Source organism: Blennius ocellaris, assembly GCF_963422515.1.
Source record: "Blennius ocellaris genome assembly, chromosome: 1".
Taxonomy (NCBI): Eukaryota; Metazoa; Chordata; class Actinopteri; order Blenniiformes; family Blenniidae; genus Blennius; species Blennius ocellaris.
Window position 1 is genome coordinate 25077666 of NC_137650.1, and position 18763 is coordinate 25096428.

The 18763-nt window shown below is 41.3% G+C and overlaps 1 protein-coding gene across 1 annotated transcript in view; it reads right to left on the bottom strand.

Moving 5' to 3' along the window:
• Positions 1-18431, bottom strand: part of plekha7b (pleckstrin homology domain containing, family A member 7b) — a gene marked incomplete at its 5' end in the record, with an annotated part of 66087 nt that extends 47656 nt beyond the window's left edge. The window contains 3 exons of the mRNA XM_080500057.1: positions 17921-17978; positions 18128-18204; positions 18349-18431. Coding sequence (XP_080356183.1) covers positions 17921-17978; positions 18128-18204; positions 18349-18431 — 218 coding nt within the window. The remainder of the gene's footprint in view (positions 1-17920; positions 17979-18127; positions 18205-18348) is intronic.
• Positions 18432-18763: the final 332 nt, after the last annotated feature.

Here is an 18763-nt window from a genome sequence, read left to right on the forward strand (position 1 = left end):
AAGCCAGGAGAGGAGAGAAGAGAAGAAGCTGGTAAAATAGGCTGTGTATCATTCATGCATTTAGCTGCATGTGTCATTGATATTCATCCCAGGAACACTGTCAGAAGTGTCACCACATCTTCCTCACGATAAACTGATTTTGCATCGGTAATAGTGTGGTGCATCACTGCACACCCTCTTCGTCGTCTTCCTATCAGGTGCATGTTTACACCCATATGAAGTGCCTCCTTATGATAAATAGAATTCACACTGAGACATGCTTGTTTTAAATTCTGCTGCAATCCGGCAACTCTGCTTTGTCTTTGGAATAAAAGAGTAAATCCTACTTACTAACCACTGGCAAGAAGAAAAGCATGCGGAGCTGCCAAACAAAGGTGGAGGAGCACAGAGCATATTTGTTATCAGTCCCTTCAACAAAACAGCAGACGAATACTGCACCTTTTTGAAGCATTCTGCAGCAGAGCAGCTGTGACTTCACTTTGTCCAATGGACTGATCAATCAGCTGTACGCAGAACTGTGTGTATTTCCAAATGCAAAGCCGTGCAAATAAATTCTATAATGGGTAGCTTCAAGATGTACATATATCAGCACAAACATGGCCTACCTGCAGATTCTTAGTCCCAGCCCCATGCAGCAGCAGCCATCATGAACTACGCAAACTCGGAACATTTTTTTTTTGTCTGCACGCAGAGGTTCTACTGCACCAAGTGATGGATCTGCGGCACAAATCTGTCTGATTCAGCCAAAGTCAAGACAATTTGTCATGCTACGTACACATTCCCTCCCCGAGGACACATGGGGACACAAATTGCATATGTTCATGGTCAGATTATCTGTCTGATCTCTAAACCCCATAATCCCACACAACATCAAAAATAAATCAAACACCCCTGAAAAAAGTCAGATTGTAACATAAAAAAAGAAGCTTAAACAAGAAAATATTCAACTCTATCAAGTACAGAATCTCCAATCTGCCTTTTGCTGTTTTCCACCGATATAAAACAACAAGCTGACTGTAAGGACGTTGCATTTGTGAGTGTGAGAGAACAATGAGCTGCTGGGAAAAATCCATAGACGAAAATCACATTAGTTTCTACTGTTGTCGAATTTGAGTGAATCAATAGTGCATTGCAAGCTTTTTTTTTGGGGGGGGGGGGTGTCTGAGAGCAACACATCAGGACACAACTATTCCAATTCACCTTTCCTATAAAACTATACAACTTTATTATCATATATAAATTTAATTCTAATACATGGCACCAAAGCCCAAAGTGTGTTAAGATGCAGCGTCTGCATGCTGCCATCCCTTCATCCATTATAAATCACTGAAACAAAACAAGACAAGCGTGATTGAATTTCATTGTAACCTTAAGGATTACATTATCCCAACCAGGGTAATCCCAGTTTTCCAGTACATTTCATGAAACAAAACCACTTGCCAGTGCGTTTGTCCAAAAGCAGAAGGGCAGATAAACAGCCACTGGATTCCCTAACAATCGGATTCAGCTAACCCCCATGTGAAACACGTCTAAATCCCTTACACAATCGTGTCAGAGACATTATTATGTCATCCCACCACTAAATACCCCCTACTCTGTGGCGCAAGCTCCACCAAACACACAATAAAAAGCTTACTCAGAAAAGATCTATGATCCACTGCTGAGCTTTCGTCGTTAACGTGACATAGAGATGTGTATCAGCTAACTCTATTGTTCACACCCATGGCGACATTAAACCCCCTTTTTGGATTTGGTACAGCGGTAAAGTCACCCCGTTTAAGGGACAACTGAGGCTACTATACGAGAAAAAAATGATTAGTTGTTGGGTACATTTTGCTGCAGAGGATTTTGGCCCTGAGGGTATCTGAGCTTGTACTGTACTGTGTGTTTTTTTACCACAGCCAGACAGTCTGTGCTTGAGTGCAAATCTGTAACAGACTATCAGCAGAGGAAAACAAAGATAGTTCTAACTTCTCATCCTGACTGCCAATCGCCTTGCTCTCTGCTCACATTTTCCCCCTTTGAAGCATTTGCAGACTGAGTTGTCCCCTTCAGTTTGTCTGTGTTCATGTGAGCTACCTGTGTTCAGATCGGCTCCCGGCTTGAAGGGACCGCACTCCTGCAGTTCTCATTACAGAATCCGAGCAGACACGCGGCTCAGCGTAAGAGCAGCAGCAACACTCCCACTAGGGACTTGCATTACAGTGATACACAGGGTTAAGACAACACAGCTACTCTGTGACTGCAGTGTCAGAGGCAATGAACATTCACACCCAAGCAGCACACACAGAGGCTACAGCAACTCAGGAAAAAAAATTATACAATAATGTTGACAGATCTCTTCAATGTAAATGTCATGTTACATCATGGAGATGAACAATGAGGACTTCATCTCAACTTCCATATAAACACGCTGAATCAATTCACTCCAAATGAGCTATTCCTCTTCTGAATTTGTCTGCTATTACAACAAAAACATTCTTTCAAAACAGTAACAAAAAATTCAGATTTAGTGATTACACAAGTATTAGTTACTGCATGATACACAGTGTAATGAAAATAATAATGAAAAATTATAAAATGTCAATGTATTTGACTCACATTTGTCCCTCTTGAGTGCGAAAGCATGCAGAAGGAATATCATATTATCATTTTTAACAAGAAAATTTAATTGATGGATTAAATAAATTAAGTAAGGTTCCACTTGGCTGGCAGAGGGTAACTGAATTGAAAAGCTATTTTTAGCTCTCTGTATCCTGCGAGTGGGGAAAGCTCACAATGTCTTAGTGGGCTTATTAAGCCAGACATCAGTAGAATAAGATATAGGCCACATCTGGTGCCTAAGTGGCCAAAAGGATCAAGATTTTTCACCAGAACAATCCTTTTCCTGGAATTTCAATCCCACTTGCAGAGGCTGATCTACATCACAGTCAGGGGAATTTAAAAAGGTCACAGTCTTAGAGAATGCACTCCCTTTTTCAAATACTTTCCCCTTCTGCTCTGTATCACCATTATGTCTATTCTTAGAACTATTAAGTCTCTCTGGAAATGCGCAAAATTCTGTGTTTAAGGAGAGGTCACCTCCTCTCTGATGCACTCCCCCTTCTCATCATGGGCATTCTGTCCACTGCACCTATTTTAGGTGTGTCACTTTTCAGACTGAAGTGCTGCTGCCATTATATCAAAGACATGACCTCGGAATCAGGCCTGCATACAAATAAGTACTGTGGCTTCTGGCCACATTTTAGCCCATGGCCAAATGATGCAACAGGGTGAATAAACAGGCCCACCCTCCAAATTACTGGAAGGAGTTGGATAAACTAAATGTTTATGCAGACGTTGAACAATGTGTGTGGTATCACACCAAAGCTATTCATTACACAATCTTTTAAACACAGACCAAGCACAATGCTAAACAAAACCAACAAAAGGCTTATTGACAATACTTTCAAATGAGCAATGTCATAAATGTATCTATCAATCTTGCAAAGAAAACAATATTGATTCGAAGCTGGCCAAAACTGTCAATCTCTCTTATTTGCTGATCACAGGTAAAAATGTTGCGGTCAGGATCTCACTGCCAGCTGTCTCTATCACCGTGTGCACAGCAGGTGGGTTGACCGGTGAGGGACTAAATACAGGAATGATAAATAGCCTGAGTAACCTTATCACCGTGGCCGACATCGAGACCCTGACAGAATGATAATAAGCTTGATAAGGTTTGCATAAATCATATGTCCACACAACAGATGCAGATAAAGTTTTCATCGCAGCATGATTTTTTTTTTTTATATTGCACTACAGTTAAGAGCAACTTAAAAACACAGTGAGCAACTTTATCAACTTGATTATCTGAGCAGCATAGTTTGAATTCCCTGGATTTGAAACAATGCTGATGTAAAACCACCCAAGCACATCAGCATGTATATTTATCCCTTTTTAGTGCTAACGAGCAGAACCATGTTGTACATCTATCGTAGCATAACAACTGAGTCTCAAGGGTTTAACTTACAAACAATATATAGTCAGCAAAAAGGAGCCCTTCACAGTCAGCCAGTTCAGGCAAAAGTGTTATATGCTGCAGATTTGAAATTGTATGAGTCTGTAATTGTGGAGTCTGACTGTCTGCTGTAGATTGGTCCAAATACCAAAAAAAAGATTGATAAGCAATTCCATGGAAATTGAGTGCATACCGAGTGCATCTCTGGCTCGCTCACAAGTGGGAAGTACTGCGTAGAACAGCTGCAACAATCCAGCCAATGGAGAGACTCCACATTAACCATGTATATCATAATCAGCCTAAGAGATCACAGTTCTGCTGACAACAACACGGCGATCAGTGACCTGTGATCATGAGGCACTGCAGTGAGCGCTCTCTCTCTCTCTCTCTCTCTCTCTCTCTCTCGCTCTCTGTCTCTCTCTCTCTCTCTCCCTCTGTCTTCTCATATCTCCAAAGACTGTCCCATTAGTACACATTGATACAAGCATCCCTCCAAAAGCTAGCCAGCAGTTTATAAATGCAAAATAGCAATCTGCCTCACAGCACTTTGACGCCATGCAAATTAGAAGCGTTTTCCTCTCTTGTCGCTGCGTCGTAAGCTGAAGCAGACACACCTCCTGATTATCTACGTAGCAGTGTAATTCCACATATGTTAGGAGAAGGGCTAGGATACACACCTGCAAGTCGTCCCACACACTGGCTGCCTCTTGTAAGGGGCGTGTGAGGTTGATTGTCCTGGCTGGCCCAACATGTTAGATGCAGCTCTGTGCTGTGCTGTGAATTGTCCAAGTGCTGCCCTTGCGTGTGTGCGAGTGTGTATGTAAGTGTGTACTTCTCTCAGCTGGTAGTGCTGCTGTTGCTGACGTCCTCCGCTGAGCCCCGTGGCGTCAATTCATTCAAAACATCCTCTTTCCCGCCTCTCCTGTATTGGGCTGCTCGGTAGAGCTAAAAATATATACAATCGCTGAGCGGTCCCCTATCTCTGAGAGCAGGAGGCTTGTGATTGGTATTATTAGGGCCAGTCAAATCCACCAATAAATCATCTGACAGGCCCCAAACCACAGATACTTCACATTAGCCATAAACCTTACTATCATTATCTCCCCTCTCTTAGTCCCTCCATATAGTAACACTCTTTCTCTCCTCACCTCACCTCTCCTATTCTCACTTTGTGTGCGTTCCTCAGCAGAGCTCTGCGGACAGAGCACTTCCCTAAACTGGACGGTCTCGCTGCTCCGTTCCCTCTGCAGTCATGCGGACAATACACAGCAGAGGAGAGGAGAGGAGAGTGAGGAGGCAGGAAGGAAGAAGGAATTTTCAGGATGGTTAAAGTAAGGGAAAAAGAGACAAATGGGAGTGACAAAAAGAACGTGAGAATATGAGCCTTGTATCTTCACATTGCGTAATTCTATGCTGTAATCTATTGCTATTGTGGCAGGTCATGTGACAGATAGTTTTAAAGAATGGATTTTGAATAGATGGTGACTGCAGGCAGGTCACACGATAGATAGCGCCAATAAAACGCATCGCTTCCTAATTGTTATTGTTTTCAAACTTGCTGATTTTATTATTCGTCAGCAAAAGCAATGTTCCACGGAGATGATTTTAGCGGCAAACATCTACTTGAATGCAAAACCGCTCCTCCTAATATTCCTTTACACAATGCAGTGTAAGACAACAATGTCTAACCAGGCGACTATTAGTAACAACAGCCAGATGAGATGAGAGGTGGAATTTGAGTTGGGTAGACATCTGTCAACATGAGAAATGGAGGTGAAGACTGGGCTATGACCCAACAGCTGAAAAGACTGATGACTCTGCCAAGCAACAAATGTCTTCCATCAGCTAATGAGGAGAACTGGACTCTACAAGAGGAGAGGTGGGCTCCAGGAGGAAAAGTAGCTTCAGCACCAGTTAAGGATTTAGGAAATACTCCCGGGTTAAACTGACTGCACCTGCACACACATACGTACATAAGCCTGCCGCCAGCTGTTTCACTCATTCCCTGGGTGTCGTCCGCGTCTCCTCTTTTTCATCCACCTATAACCTCCTTCACATTTCATTAGCATACCCCAAGACTCAAACCTTGTACAACGCTGAAGAAATGACACCAATTTGACAGATTTGCAGTGCTGACCACCACCAATGGCTAAATCAATCATGCATTACCCTAGTAATTTATTTTACTGCAGCTCACATGTAAAACAGCCCGAAATAGCTGTTCCAAAGTATTTCAGTTAGGAAAAAAAACAGCTACATTTGAACTTGAAACACACATCTTTCCATCTCCTTTAACATTTTCCGGCTCCAACTCAAGGCGATTTTAATAAAGTGGCCAAACCAAGTTGACTGTGGCCAAATCCAGGCTACTCACTGGAGGAGATGCAAGGTCATCTTAGGTCAAACGCAAAGAGACAGAGGAGTCGCCAATAAGCCTCAAAGGCATGTTTGTGCAGAACATGTAAACTCTACTCAGAAAAGTCTCAAATTAAGTTCAACCCTGACTTCAACCAGGAACCATCTGGTCTTGCTCTGAGGCCAGTGTGCTAACAACTATAACACTTTGCTGTCTTGCACAAATCTTTTAGCTTTTTATAGTGTACCAAATATCAATTTAGAGAATACAGTTTTTATGGATCGTGACTTTTGTCAACAACATGAAAAAAGCAAACATGAAAACAATAAGTAATTTCTTAATATGTAATAAGAATCTGTTACTGGGATGACTGAGACTAAGATGATGACAGTTGGTCTGTAAAACAAATTATTTCTACCCAAAGATGACATCAAAACAGCTGTGGCAGGCATAATCTGTCAATACAAATATACAACACACTCATCACTTTGAATGTTCCCAAAACGACTCTCAGAGATATAAAACGATCTCTGTACATATTGATAATGTTCTACTCACCAAGGAAAGCCCACACTTGGGGGGAAAATAAAAGTGGAAAAAGCCTCAAATGACCCAGTCTGTGCTGATCCTGAAGACAGCCAATAAGCAGTATGCCTTCCTGTTCTCTTTAGGTATGGAAACTGAGACAGAGTTTAAGCGTGTGTTAGGTGGGTGTGCGAGAAAGGGCACAAAGAGGGGTGTCAGATAGGAGTATAACTGCTGTTTCAGCCTTCTCTCTCTACTCTTGATTACTCAGTAAGTCCACCAGCACTTACAGCATGGAGCTCTACATTGCCTCTCGGGGGAGGAATAAACTGATAACGCACCATTGTTCAGTCCCCATATAGAGGATGAAGACGAAGAAAAGGGAAAAGTGCCAAACCTGCTAAGAAACTCTTTCTTGATACCACTGATGAGTAGTTTGAGTAGTTATTGCCCTATTGTGTGGTCCAGTGTGGTGCTGACCTTGGACTCTGACTGCAACCAGACCCTTCCGTCTCACCCAGAGTCTTTATCAGATCAAATCCCAGTCAGCCAGCGGGGGAGAGGGATGGAGGCTGAAGAGCAGAGCTGAGTGGCTTGCTCAGACTGCTGCAGTGCCAGTTCAATAATCCACAGACAGACATATAGATAAGAGCAGGGGGCTGGATGAGGACGGTGTGGGTCGATCTATACGATGGACAGTCAAGTCAACATTCATAGCTCATTCTTTAGGACCTACTTTTACTGCTGTCAGCCTGGATTGTGGCAAGATAAAAATTAAATCAAACTACATGCAATAATTTTACTGTCTTTTTTAATATCTATCTGGTCCTCTGTGTTTGCTCAGTTTTCAAGTCAGAAACCGTTTTTTTTCCTCTTCATCTTTCGCATGCTCGTGTCAGAGGTCGCCACTGCAGATCATCTGCCACAGGCACACCGTGTCCCCTGCCTCCTCTACTATTACACCAGCGACAATAAAACGCTATACAAACACACCACAGATCATAATTTGATATAGGAGAAAGACAACAGTCTAAAGTGTAATCACAGAATGTCAATCTGATGTTTTATATTCAACTGTGAAAGGATTAGTAAATACATTAATAATGTACAAAGGAAGCACTGAATGCATGAACTCAAGCCTGAGTGTAATGTCTATCCTTTGCAATATATCTGGCAACGGGCACAACCCCGCATAATAACAAAAGTCTGAACACTGTACTTGTTATCTCCATCATCTGTGGTGACAACAGATAAAGAATGAGATGTGTGATATACTGTGAAACTGTCAAAAGGACAAAAGACTCAACAGCAATATCTAGTGGATACATACAGAACCGCACTACACCTCTTCAATGCTTCAGCAGGTCTCATTGATCTTGTTATAGATGGCAGTATAACATTGCTGAGAACACAGTTCCAACAGATATTTAAAGATAGGAATCAAGTATGCGTTCGACTACGTTTTTCTCACTGGACAAATAGCTCGCAATTGTTGGAATTGATCCCTTAGATCAGTCATTCTAATTAATCAATCACAAAGATTGAGAATAGAAGAACCGAAGATTGAAAGATCATGGCTTCAAAATTAGCCATGCATCTCTGCACGGGAGCAAATTAAGCTGGATCGGTTTCTGCAAGAAATCACACAGCTGTGTGGTCAATGTGTTCAATAAATGCTGCAGTGGGTGAAATTGCCCTCAACACTACATCTGCTCTCACTCGCACTGGCGATACCGGGTCTTTCATTTATCTTTTTCACACTCAATAGTCCATTAATGGGGAACAGCAGTATTCAATCAAGTAATCCACATTGAGAAATATTTTACAGAGCTCCTACACTCAATCTGCTGCTAAACGTGAGTTTATTGAAGGGTTAGCTTTTTCAGCCTCCAGATAATATACTTTAAAGAAATAATGGGAAGTAAAACACGTAGCTGGATTATTGCTACAAATCTCATTATGAGGCAATCAGGTCCGGCAGCCCAATCAATACAGATCTTAAAGGTGCTATGCAAAATTGCAGATATCCATGCTGACTGATGGCCTGGACCTTCTTTTGAGTCAGGATATTAAACCCTAAATGACACTGTTTCCATCAGTTGGACTATCAAATAGTTTTGTGTTCTGTTTTAACCGTCCAGTCCATACTTTGTTACCACTATAAGTACATTGTTAGATTGTTAGAGCACATTGTGTACAGTAGTATTCACATTGTATCTTGTCCACTTCAAAAAACACTGACATTCTCTACCTCTCTCTGTTAGAAGAGAGTTCACAGCAGACGATGTCGGTAACTCAGTCAGCTGACACAGACACACATTAGCATAAAAACAAAAACGGGCTCTTGAAAGCGCCAGACACTGATCACATGAATATCTGTAGCGGTTAGCACAACACTTTGTTTGCCAACTTGTCTGGTCTTTCCTCTCTCGAACCTAGTTGATGACAAATTCATTAGATTATAAATTATACTGGTGAAACAAACAAGATGGAAAATAAAGGGTCAAACATGAACAAAGACAAGATAAAATCCTACAAAAATGGCAAAAAAAAACAACACAAATAAAATTGAATGTATAATTTAAGTGCAAAAAGTGACCAAGTACTTTAACATTCATCTCAAAAAGAATTATGATATTAATTCTATTTTTAAAAATGAGAAATTACAGGGAGAAAAATAAAATACATGCAGTCAGGTGACTTCTATAGGACATACGGAGCCTTGGATATACCCTTCTAAAATTGATCTCGTTCATGTCATTTGTCATTTAAAATAAACAAAAAACACAAAATCTCCTGATGGTCTGTAAAAGGAGCTTCTCTTTTTATGCAACATCGAGGTTCATCTTTCTGGATGCTCACGAATCACTTCTCTCTGAGCCCGTCTGGTGACACGGGAACAGTGTGGGACCTGCTCTCCTCTGCAGTGGCTCCCGTCACACTCAGACTCGACAGAATGCGGCAGACAAAAACTGTCATCTAAATTCAATAAAAGGAGGAAGGGTATACAAACTGTTTCCTCCAGAGTCTAAAGCTGAAATGACTCGAGTGCAAAGCACCTCTCCCCTTAACAACATGAAGACTCATGAATGAAAATACACAAATGATTTGTTTTCCTTTACAACATATAATCAATTTCGTTTCTTCTAAAGGTGTGTCAGGTGCATTTGCGGGCCATGCCAAATTTGCAGTTCATCAACATGTTGTAGTCACAGAAATCGCAGTAGCATTGATAGATTTGATTAGCATTGATTGCCCAATATTAACTTCACAGACACAACTTTAGATATGCTGTCAAAATCCAGTGTTACCTTGTCTTAATCCACCTTTCCTCCTCCAACCTTGCAGGCTCCAGCTCAGCAAGCGCCTCTGTTTGACGATCAGCCCAGTCAGTCGTATTGCTGAGGGACAGACAACTGCAGCAGCAGGTCCCCATCCCGGCTCGGGCATCTCCCCTGTCCCGTTTCTGCTCCGACTCTTGCTGCTCCAGCTCCTCTGACTTCTAAATCTGCTTTAAGCCATCTGTATAGTGAGTGACTCATACTAGACAATGTAGCCTATATCATCACACACAGCACACCTTAGGCCAGGAGCTCTTAATGTATTTATTCAATGCAGGTTAAATATTGCGAGTCCAAACCAGGCCTGATAAAATGCTTGTTCTCTATTCTGCAGTACAAACATCTTTTGTACCGGACACTAAATCTGCTCTTTGTATTCATCGTCTTAATTCAGTCCACAGCTTCAGCCTCTGACTTTATTTGCAAGCTGGGACAGTACTCCTACAGTGTACATTGATTCAGTGTCACACGGCCGGTGGCAGGTCACTTTGGACATCATATAGAAGATACAGCGCTTCTAAGAAAAACCCTTTGACCTCAAGTAAATGTTCATGCCTCACAAGCAACAAACGAAGATGGATGCAGAAACACAACAGCTTGAAAGGTTTTCGACATGACGCAAGGATAAATTGATAATGACAAGAGTCACAATGGATCCCTTTAGAAAAGCGAGAGGATTCACTATTCTCACCAACAGAGTCATTTCCCATTGCTTGGCTTCACTTCTCACATCAATTTCTTCCTTCAATGGCTGCTGAAAATATTAGCATGTTCACCGTTGTCACCTTTATAGGATTAATGGTTCACGCTTGTAAGCAAGGTTATCGCTGACAGAAATGAAGCATTGTAGTACGTCTGTGCATCAAGAAACTCATTGTGAGATTCTATATGTCGTCTGTTTGAGCAAAACACCTTTCCACGCATCTTCCTGAAATGGAATTTCATGTCACTCTCTTCTTTAACTTAAAATGCCGGAAGCCCATCAAGATAACATTTTCATTTTTTGTATGCCTGATGTGACAACAATATTGAGCTCCGATAACCTGAGGGACTGTTGGCTTCAGAAACAAGGACTCCGATGCAGCAGTAAGAATAACCAAGGACCACATCTGTTTATTTACTTGATAATTCGCCTGTTTTGTCAGCAAATCCAAGCAAAACACTTCGGTGAATACATTCAAAAGGTGTTTTTTTTTTTACCAGCAGTCATATCTAAGAATGGATTAAATGAATGTAGCTCTGGAAAGTCTCTGCAACATATAAAAGAATTGCAAAGTTTTAGTCCTGTGTAGAGCATTATTACAGCAAAAGGCTAAAACTCTTCCAAAATGTCATCTCTCTATTTTAAATGGATGAGGCAGGCAGACTTTACACTCAAACACTTCGTTTCAAGATTGAAAAATGACAGTTTGAACAAACATTAAATGCTCAAATTGAAGGTGACTCAGCATTCACTCTCAATTTAAAAAAGTAATTGGATGAAAAAATTGTTTGAACAAATTGCAGGAAAAATTGTAAAGACAAAAATTACTTTAGCAAGATATTCAAATGTAAAAATGTGCACTGGTTTAACATAAATACTGGTAAAACTGTTGTTTTTGATGCCTTTATTTTAAATTTACACTTTGAGAATTTTATATATTCATGGTTTTGTTTGTCTTCAAATCAAAGGTACTTAAACAATACTGAAAGTGGTACTTTCTAATAGTGAAGACAGTTCTAAACAAGAGCGATGAGAAATTTCTGACGTCGACCAAAGGTTGACCTGGATTCATAACATCTATCTATGGTGAAGATTTCAACAAAATCTGTGCTGCAGTTTTGATGTAATCTTGCAAACAGATGTACAGATAGACAACAATTATATGCCGATGATTTTATTATGTCCTTGGCAGACATAATCATACAGATCCAGCAGGGGAGCCATCCATTAGGATCAGCAGGAGGCGAAGAAGACAAAGATATCCAGGTAAATACAACATACAAAAGTAAGCTGTGCTAAAGCAGGATTTCACTCAAATCAGGCCAGGCAGTTACAAGAAAACACAGAGTGTCATCAAAAGCAGAGTTGCTTCCACATAAAGGCAGGGACTTGAACACCTGGACAACATAAATATGTAATTAATATTTGCTCAGTGGAGCATGCACACAGAGACTCGTGTTGGAGTTATGGGATCTTATTAAATGAAACATCTGTGACATAAGGCTGAATGAATCTAATGGCATACCCAATGTCACCAATACCTTCCTGTTTGTAACATCCAAGTGCAGGCCAGATAGTGCATTGGATTTATAATTGTCCGTTTCTGCAATATGCTGATGTGCACTGACAACTGCTGTGTTCAAGCTGGATTATGTTATCTTCACTTCAGGTTTGCTAAAGCGAAAGCTTTCTGCCTATCCCTCTCCTGTCTGCTGCATGGGGCAGTGAAGCTATTGGTATTCAGTGAGGTGTTTTCATCATTACCTCCCATGGCACGCAACAGAGATTTCCCAACAATGTCTTTTCACATCCACAGTCCTTGCTACAAACATGAGGTTGCACTGCAGGTCTAAATGGAATTTTGTCTCATCCAGCATACCAAATGCAATTTTACACTAATGTGACTCATGTTAGACTGTGAAGCGTCTAAACTTAAGGATTAAGTTTGAGGTCACACTCTCACTGTTAATCCAAGCATTGACCATTTCTGAGGCGCGGAAAAGGCTTGACCGTGTCACTCCAAGGTTGCGCCTGTTTCACTGAGAACAAAAACCAAAGTGGACGGTCCTCCTGCTGCAGCTCTAAAGCAATAGAGTTGGGCAATCACTTGGAAAGAAATGCTTGTCAAGTAAAACTCATCACTTCAATCTGCTGCCGTTGTTTCAGGCAAAACAAAGACACTTTTCTTCTGCTCAATATTTCAGATTACTTAAAAAAAAAAAATTTCAGTTTTAAAGTTTAAAATTGGGTCTATGTTAATAGAAATAATTTTATCTGGCACAACTACAATCCTGTAGCATATGTCTTGGCCTGCAGCCTAATGTAAACAACATTGACATAAAAAGAAATCAAACATTAATGGGAAAATGTCACTTGAAGCCAGTTTTGCCCCCATCTTTTTGGAAATGGTGTTTTGGCCTCAGTAATGAGGTGTGGATTTGATGTGTTTGCAGAAAAAGAAAGCTTCATTAAAACAGCCTTAAGATAACAGCCTGTGGGGATATCACTCTTCTTTTTTTATCAACTGGTTAAAAAAAGACCGGTTCAGAACTCCCAAAACATCTCATGGCTAATTAACTTGTGCTATCCTGATCAAACTGGTCAGCTATTTTAAAATAAATGCAAGCACAACATAAAGAAAATAATAAGCAGTGGGACGAAGTGATGATAAATATCTTCATCATCAAAAATCTGACACCGCCATAAAATACTGACAGAGCTATCAGAACTGAAGAACCTGAGACTGAAGCTTAATGGCATGAAATGTAAGTGGTTATATGTGAAAGGATATCAAAGAGTTTATCCTGACCTGTCCCACAGCATTGTGGGTCTATTCAACAATGTGAACTGTGTCCTCAACAGGACACTATTGTACCTCACTGGGGTCATTTTTTTTTCCCTTGGGGAGCTATAGAATTGCACATTTCCTATGCTTGGTGAGTGCTTGTGATGTGTGGCGCAAAGTTCCGCTTCACCAGCCATTACTTAGGATTTACTTACTTTAGTTTTTCCTTTACAGTTTTCAATTATGGATGATGATAGGTGAGGCTGACTATTAATACAATCCCTGGATTTTTTTTTTTTCCTTTCCCTTTACACCTGTCAAATGTGCACATTTCAAAACACAGATCTCTCATCCATAGCATCACCTTCAGGGATCGAAATAAGATGATTTTGGAAGATGATTTTCAAATTGGGTCATGTCCTTGGAGATTTCCCAGAGGCATGACAGACAGTTACCCTCTATTTCAAGCTACTGCTACACAACAATACCTCACCCATAAGTTTTGGATCTGTTTTCAAATGCTTATTTTAAAGGTTCCTCATTTGATCCTATTAAATTGATGTTTCAAACGTGTTAAAGATGAGTTGACGTGAGTAAATACTTTTCAGACGGTTGAGATATGCAGGCTTCAGGCTGGCCTACAGCTCGGGGTAAATAAATGTGAGTTTTGCCTCAGATACTGTGTCCAAACAATCCCTCCTTTGTACTTCAACTCAGCTAAATTCCTCCATCAATAAACGGTTCAATCTTCAGACCATTGTGTGGACCTCAGTGTTGAAATTTGTTGCTGTATGCTCCTGGCAGAGTGGCTGAGGAATGAAAAATGAGTATGAGGATGGACAGTATGGGCTTTCATTAAAACTGTGACTGCTTTATACTAAAAATCTGACTGCCTTCACACAATCTGGCAGTTCAAAAGTTTAATCAGATAAACGGCTGAGTTGTTGCCTGTCTCAAGCTGAAAAAAAATATTTTGCAATGAACTTAATGGTTTGAAATAGGGCCACAGTCCAACTTGCCTTACCCTTTTCCAGTTCATAGAATACAATTTTTAGAAATAATCCCACTCAGTAGGAGACATAATCACCGTCTTCAGTGTTTCATCTTTGCCAAGTGACATTAAGGAAAACATTTACTGCACCGATGCTGTTAAGATATTCCTGGAAAGCCAACAAGGAGTAGAAGTGGTCTAATATATAAGCTCGGCCTCAAGAGCCACTTTCAAACTAATGAGGTCAAGTAATGGGGGTCAAGTAAGTTTCACAAAAGAGTTGAAGTCCTTCTAAAAACTGTTTTTTTATGGTCAGGTGATCGTTGAATTAATTTGGGAGTCAGTAAATAGGCTTTGTCATTAAAAAAACAGAGACGAGTGAACACGGCCTGGTATAAGTTACCACGTACAAAATAAAGTTCTGAATAGGTTTTACATATGTTGCAAATTTTCCTGCTTCAGAAGTGTCAATCGCTTCATTCTGACTTCGGAAACTTTCGCCAGCTGCTAAAAACCATTGCCGGCACTTTGGGCATTTACCATAGCCAAACTGTAGTTCTGTGATTAATTTTTTACCCTCAAAATTGTCCCTGGTCAGGTAGTACTTTCAAATTGTTCAGAAACCTTGGGGCTGGGGTCTGCAGTGTTGAACATATATGATTAAAAGATTACTGGCTGTATCAGACCTTAACCTGCCATCTTTAAAAAAAAGAAAATAACTCTGTGTGCCAACTGTTTTTCTTCATTTATAGCCACTGTGTTTTCATCAAGTGAAGATTAAAGCATTTTGTGCTATTGGGATCCGTCCTGCAAAGTGGGCTCTACTCTTATCCAGTGTAGTCTCATTTAACCCAATGATGCAATAAAGATGATCAAAAACAGCAGAAGTTGCACCTCCTCTGTGTTTACAGTCTCCATTGCTGTCATCGTTGTTGAATGACTTTGGTCTTGTCATTACCTGCCCCCTCTCATGGATTGGATGTGTAGTACATTTACAGTTATTGCTCTATACACCATCAGCCATGAGGCATCAATATTCTGCGATTGAGACCGCGGTTAGAACACATGCCACAATTGGCACAGGAAGCTTTTTATTAACTTACTAACTGCCTTTAACTAAAGGTTGTAGGTCATTTTGGTCAAACTTTTGGTAAAGTGCTGTACATCATCAACTACATGTAGGAATCAAAGATGATAGTTTCCATGCAAGGTCCTCATGTACTATTAGGAACAATTTACACTTCAAAAAAGCAAGATCGAGGACAAAACCATCAAAAATTGACATTTGAAAAAAGGTGGTCTACCAACTGAGTCACAACCACTCGTCAGTTAATGTTATTGTTGTTTGTCAAACCAGCAGTCCTGAACTAACAATTCATTGTTCACTTTAACAAGGAAAAGCTCCAAGTACTCACAAATGGCATAGGGTCAGTATGCTCGAGCCACAGTACCCACATTAACCTTTACATGGTCACACTTTAAACATACGAACATATCTTTCTGAACATTTGATAATGAGACTTATTTTCACATGCTTATGTCACATAGAAAGACATCAACTGGTTCCCAAAGAATCCGAATAGGACCATACTTGATGTGGTCCTACCCTGTTCTCTCTTTGACTTCAAGAAATTCGCCTTGAAAAACTACGAAACAAGCATCAGCAAAACTGGATCCCTCTGCCGGGCCAAATGGCAGGACAAGCTTTGACATTCAGAATGCCATATATCACACAACTTCACAGCTGTATTGTTCTGGCTTCTTACACAGAAAAGTGGCTGAATGAGGAGAAACACAAAGACTGCTTTGATTCTATACACATTACATGTCAGTGGTAACAGATTTGTGAGCTAAAACTATTTTCTGTATCCTTTTAAAACTATATTTGGACGCCTGAATACAATCCAGCATATCTCCCAGAAATGTCTAAACATCCATGTGTTTGTTGATCGTGATATATGTTTATAGCTTCTTGTCAGTACTGCTATTATCATAAATCTTGTGCTACATCCATGTATAATGAGTTCAGTTTGTCCAAAACCTTCGCTAACATGAAAGGAGACTTCATATTGTCAAGTCAGAGCAGCAAGCTGGTGTTTGCAGGCTACTGACAACCACAGAAAGACTGCAGCTATTAGCATGTTACCTCTGCAGGCTGTCTGTCTTAAACAAACTAAAAGGGCCATGACGGGAGTACCCGCGGTCCAGTCATACCCTTTGACCTCAAACAAGCCTTTGTGGGAGGAGTCACTGCTGACAAAGGTCCAGATGCCTCACTTTGTATTACAGTGGACTTTCTGTTTGTTATTGCTACCATGACTTATCTGATCGATTTCAGCATGATTTGCTGGCTGAGCCGGTGTCCTGGTTTCCATCATAGTGTATCTGTCTGAGGTGCAGAGACAGCCCATGAGCACAATCCTGAAATCCACAGCTAAGCACTATGCAGATGCAAATGCAAATGCAAATGCAAAGATAATGCAAATAACAATTTGACGTTGCATCAAGATCAACAAAGCAGATGTTTTTGATGGTACTGCCTTTTCATCCAGAATCCTGGCGTTTCAACATGGGAAGAGTGGCGGGGGGAAAAAAGAAATCTGACAGGCAGAAACTTCACAGTGCCGCATGTGACTTTGAAAATTCTGTCCTCTGCTTCAATAATGCAATCATGCCATACATCTCTGTCACCACATGGTCACACCCCTCTCCTGCAACCTTTACAGTCTCTCTCTCTCTCTCCCTCTCTCTCTCTCTCTCATTCACTCCCCCACATACACACTCACCAGGGCTGTACACCTATCTAATGGAGAGAGTAGAGGTCCTGCATGGTGGATGTGAGGAGAATTTTAATAGCCTTCCTCCTGTGCTCTACCTCTCTCCATTCACAATGCAGGCAGAGAGATAATTGGTTTCACCTATCCAACAGGACCCCAGCACGTTAATCCATATGTTGCGTGTGTGAATCGTGTGTGTCTCCCTGTCATTTGTCAATATGGCTTTTTAGATGAACCGCCGTGTTTACAATAGGGCATTTAATCTTGTACTTGGATTGTTATAGAGGAGATCAAAAGTGTCAGAGCAGGACAGTGCCAGGAAGGAAATGAAAAGGAAAGCCACACTTCCACACGCTGAGTAGTTGTTGAGACTGAACAGCTCGCATGTGATGCTTTTCGTTCCTCATTTCCATTCAGAGTGAAACCATGCTCAGCCACTCACTTGATGAAGTAACTGGCTCCTTCTTCCGTGAAGCCCTCTTCCCATCCTCTTGGCAGATCTGTAACGCGAAAAAGAAAAACCACACTGAACAACCCGCCAAAGACAGACAGGAGGGGGGGGGGGGGGGGGGGTATTGCTGCAGGGGGGGAAATACCTCCTCCTGTTATCATCCTGCAAATCTGGATTAAAAAAAAAAAAGCCGCATACCTGAACGGATCATGTGTCCCGAGTTAACAGGTTCACCGGTGCGCGGATGTAACCAAGTAGTGTTGTGAGTTTTATCACTGCAAGAAAAACACCTGTTACTGAACGGTAATGAAACTGCAGTAATAAAAAAAAGAAAAAGAAAAAAGAAAACCAGAGGAGAGCCGTCACACCGCGTTAATAGTGCCTCGTAAAAGTGCCGACGATCGGCTGCAGCCGCTCACTTAATGAAGAAGACTCGGCCATCTCTGCAAACTCCGTACGACCAGTGATCAGGTAGAGTGTCCCGTCCGAGAGGTGCCGCCATGATCTCTCGTCTCGGGCTCGGCTCGTCCCCCCTCTCCTCCCTCTCCCTCTCCCTCTCCCCGGCAGCAGACTTTTTCCAGGGAGCCCACATAGCACACCGCCGCTAGGGCAGCATAGCTTTGTGTTTTTAAAGGGGAAGAATACCAAACTGAGACCCCGCAAGACCCCCAGAACACCGCGCAGCAACCGGGCTGTTTCCTCCTTCAAGACGAATAAAAAAAAACAAACAGAAGTTCAGAACACCGAGATGCAGAGAGACGATTCAAGGAGGACTGCGGAGAAAAGTTGGGTGTAGCCCCAGACAGGGTTGTAGTATAGTAATATTTGTAAACA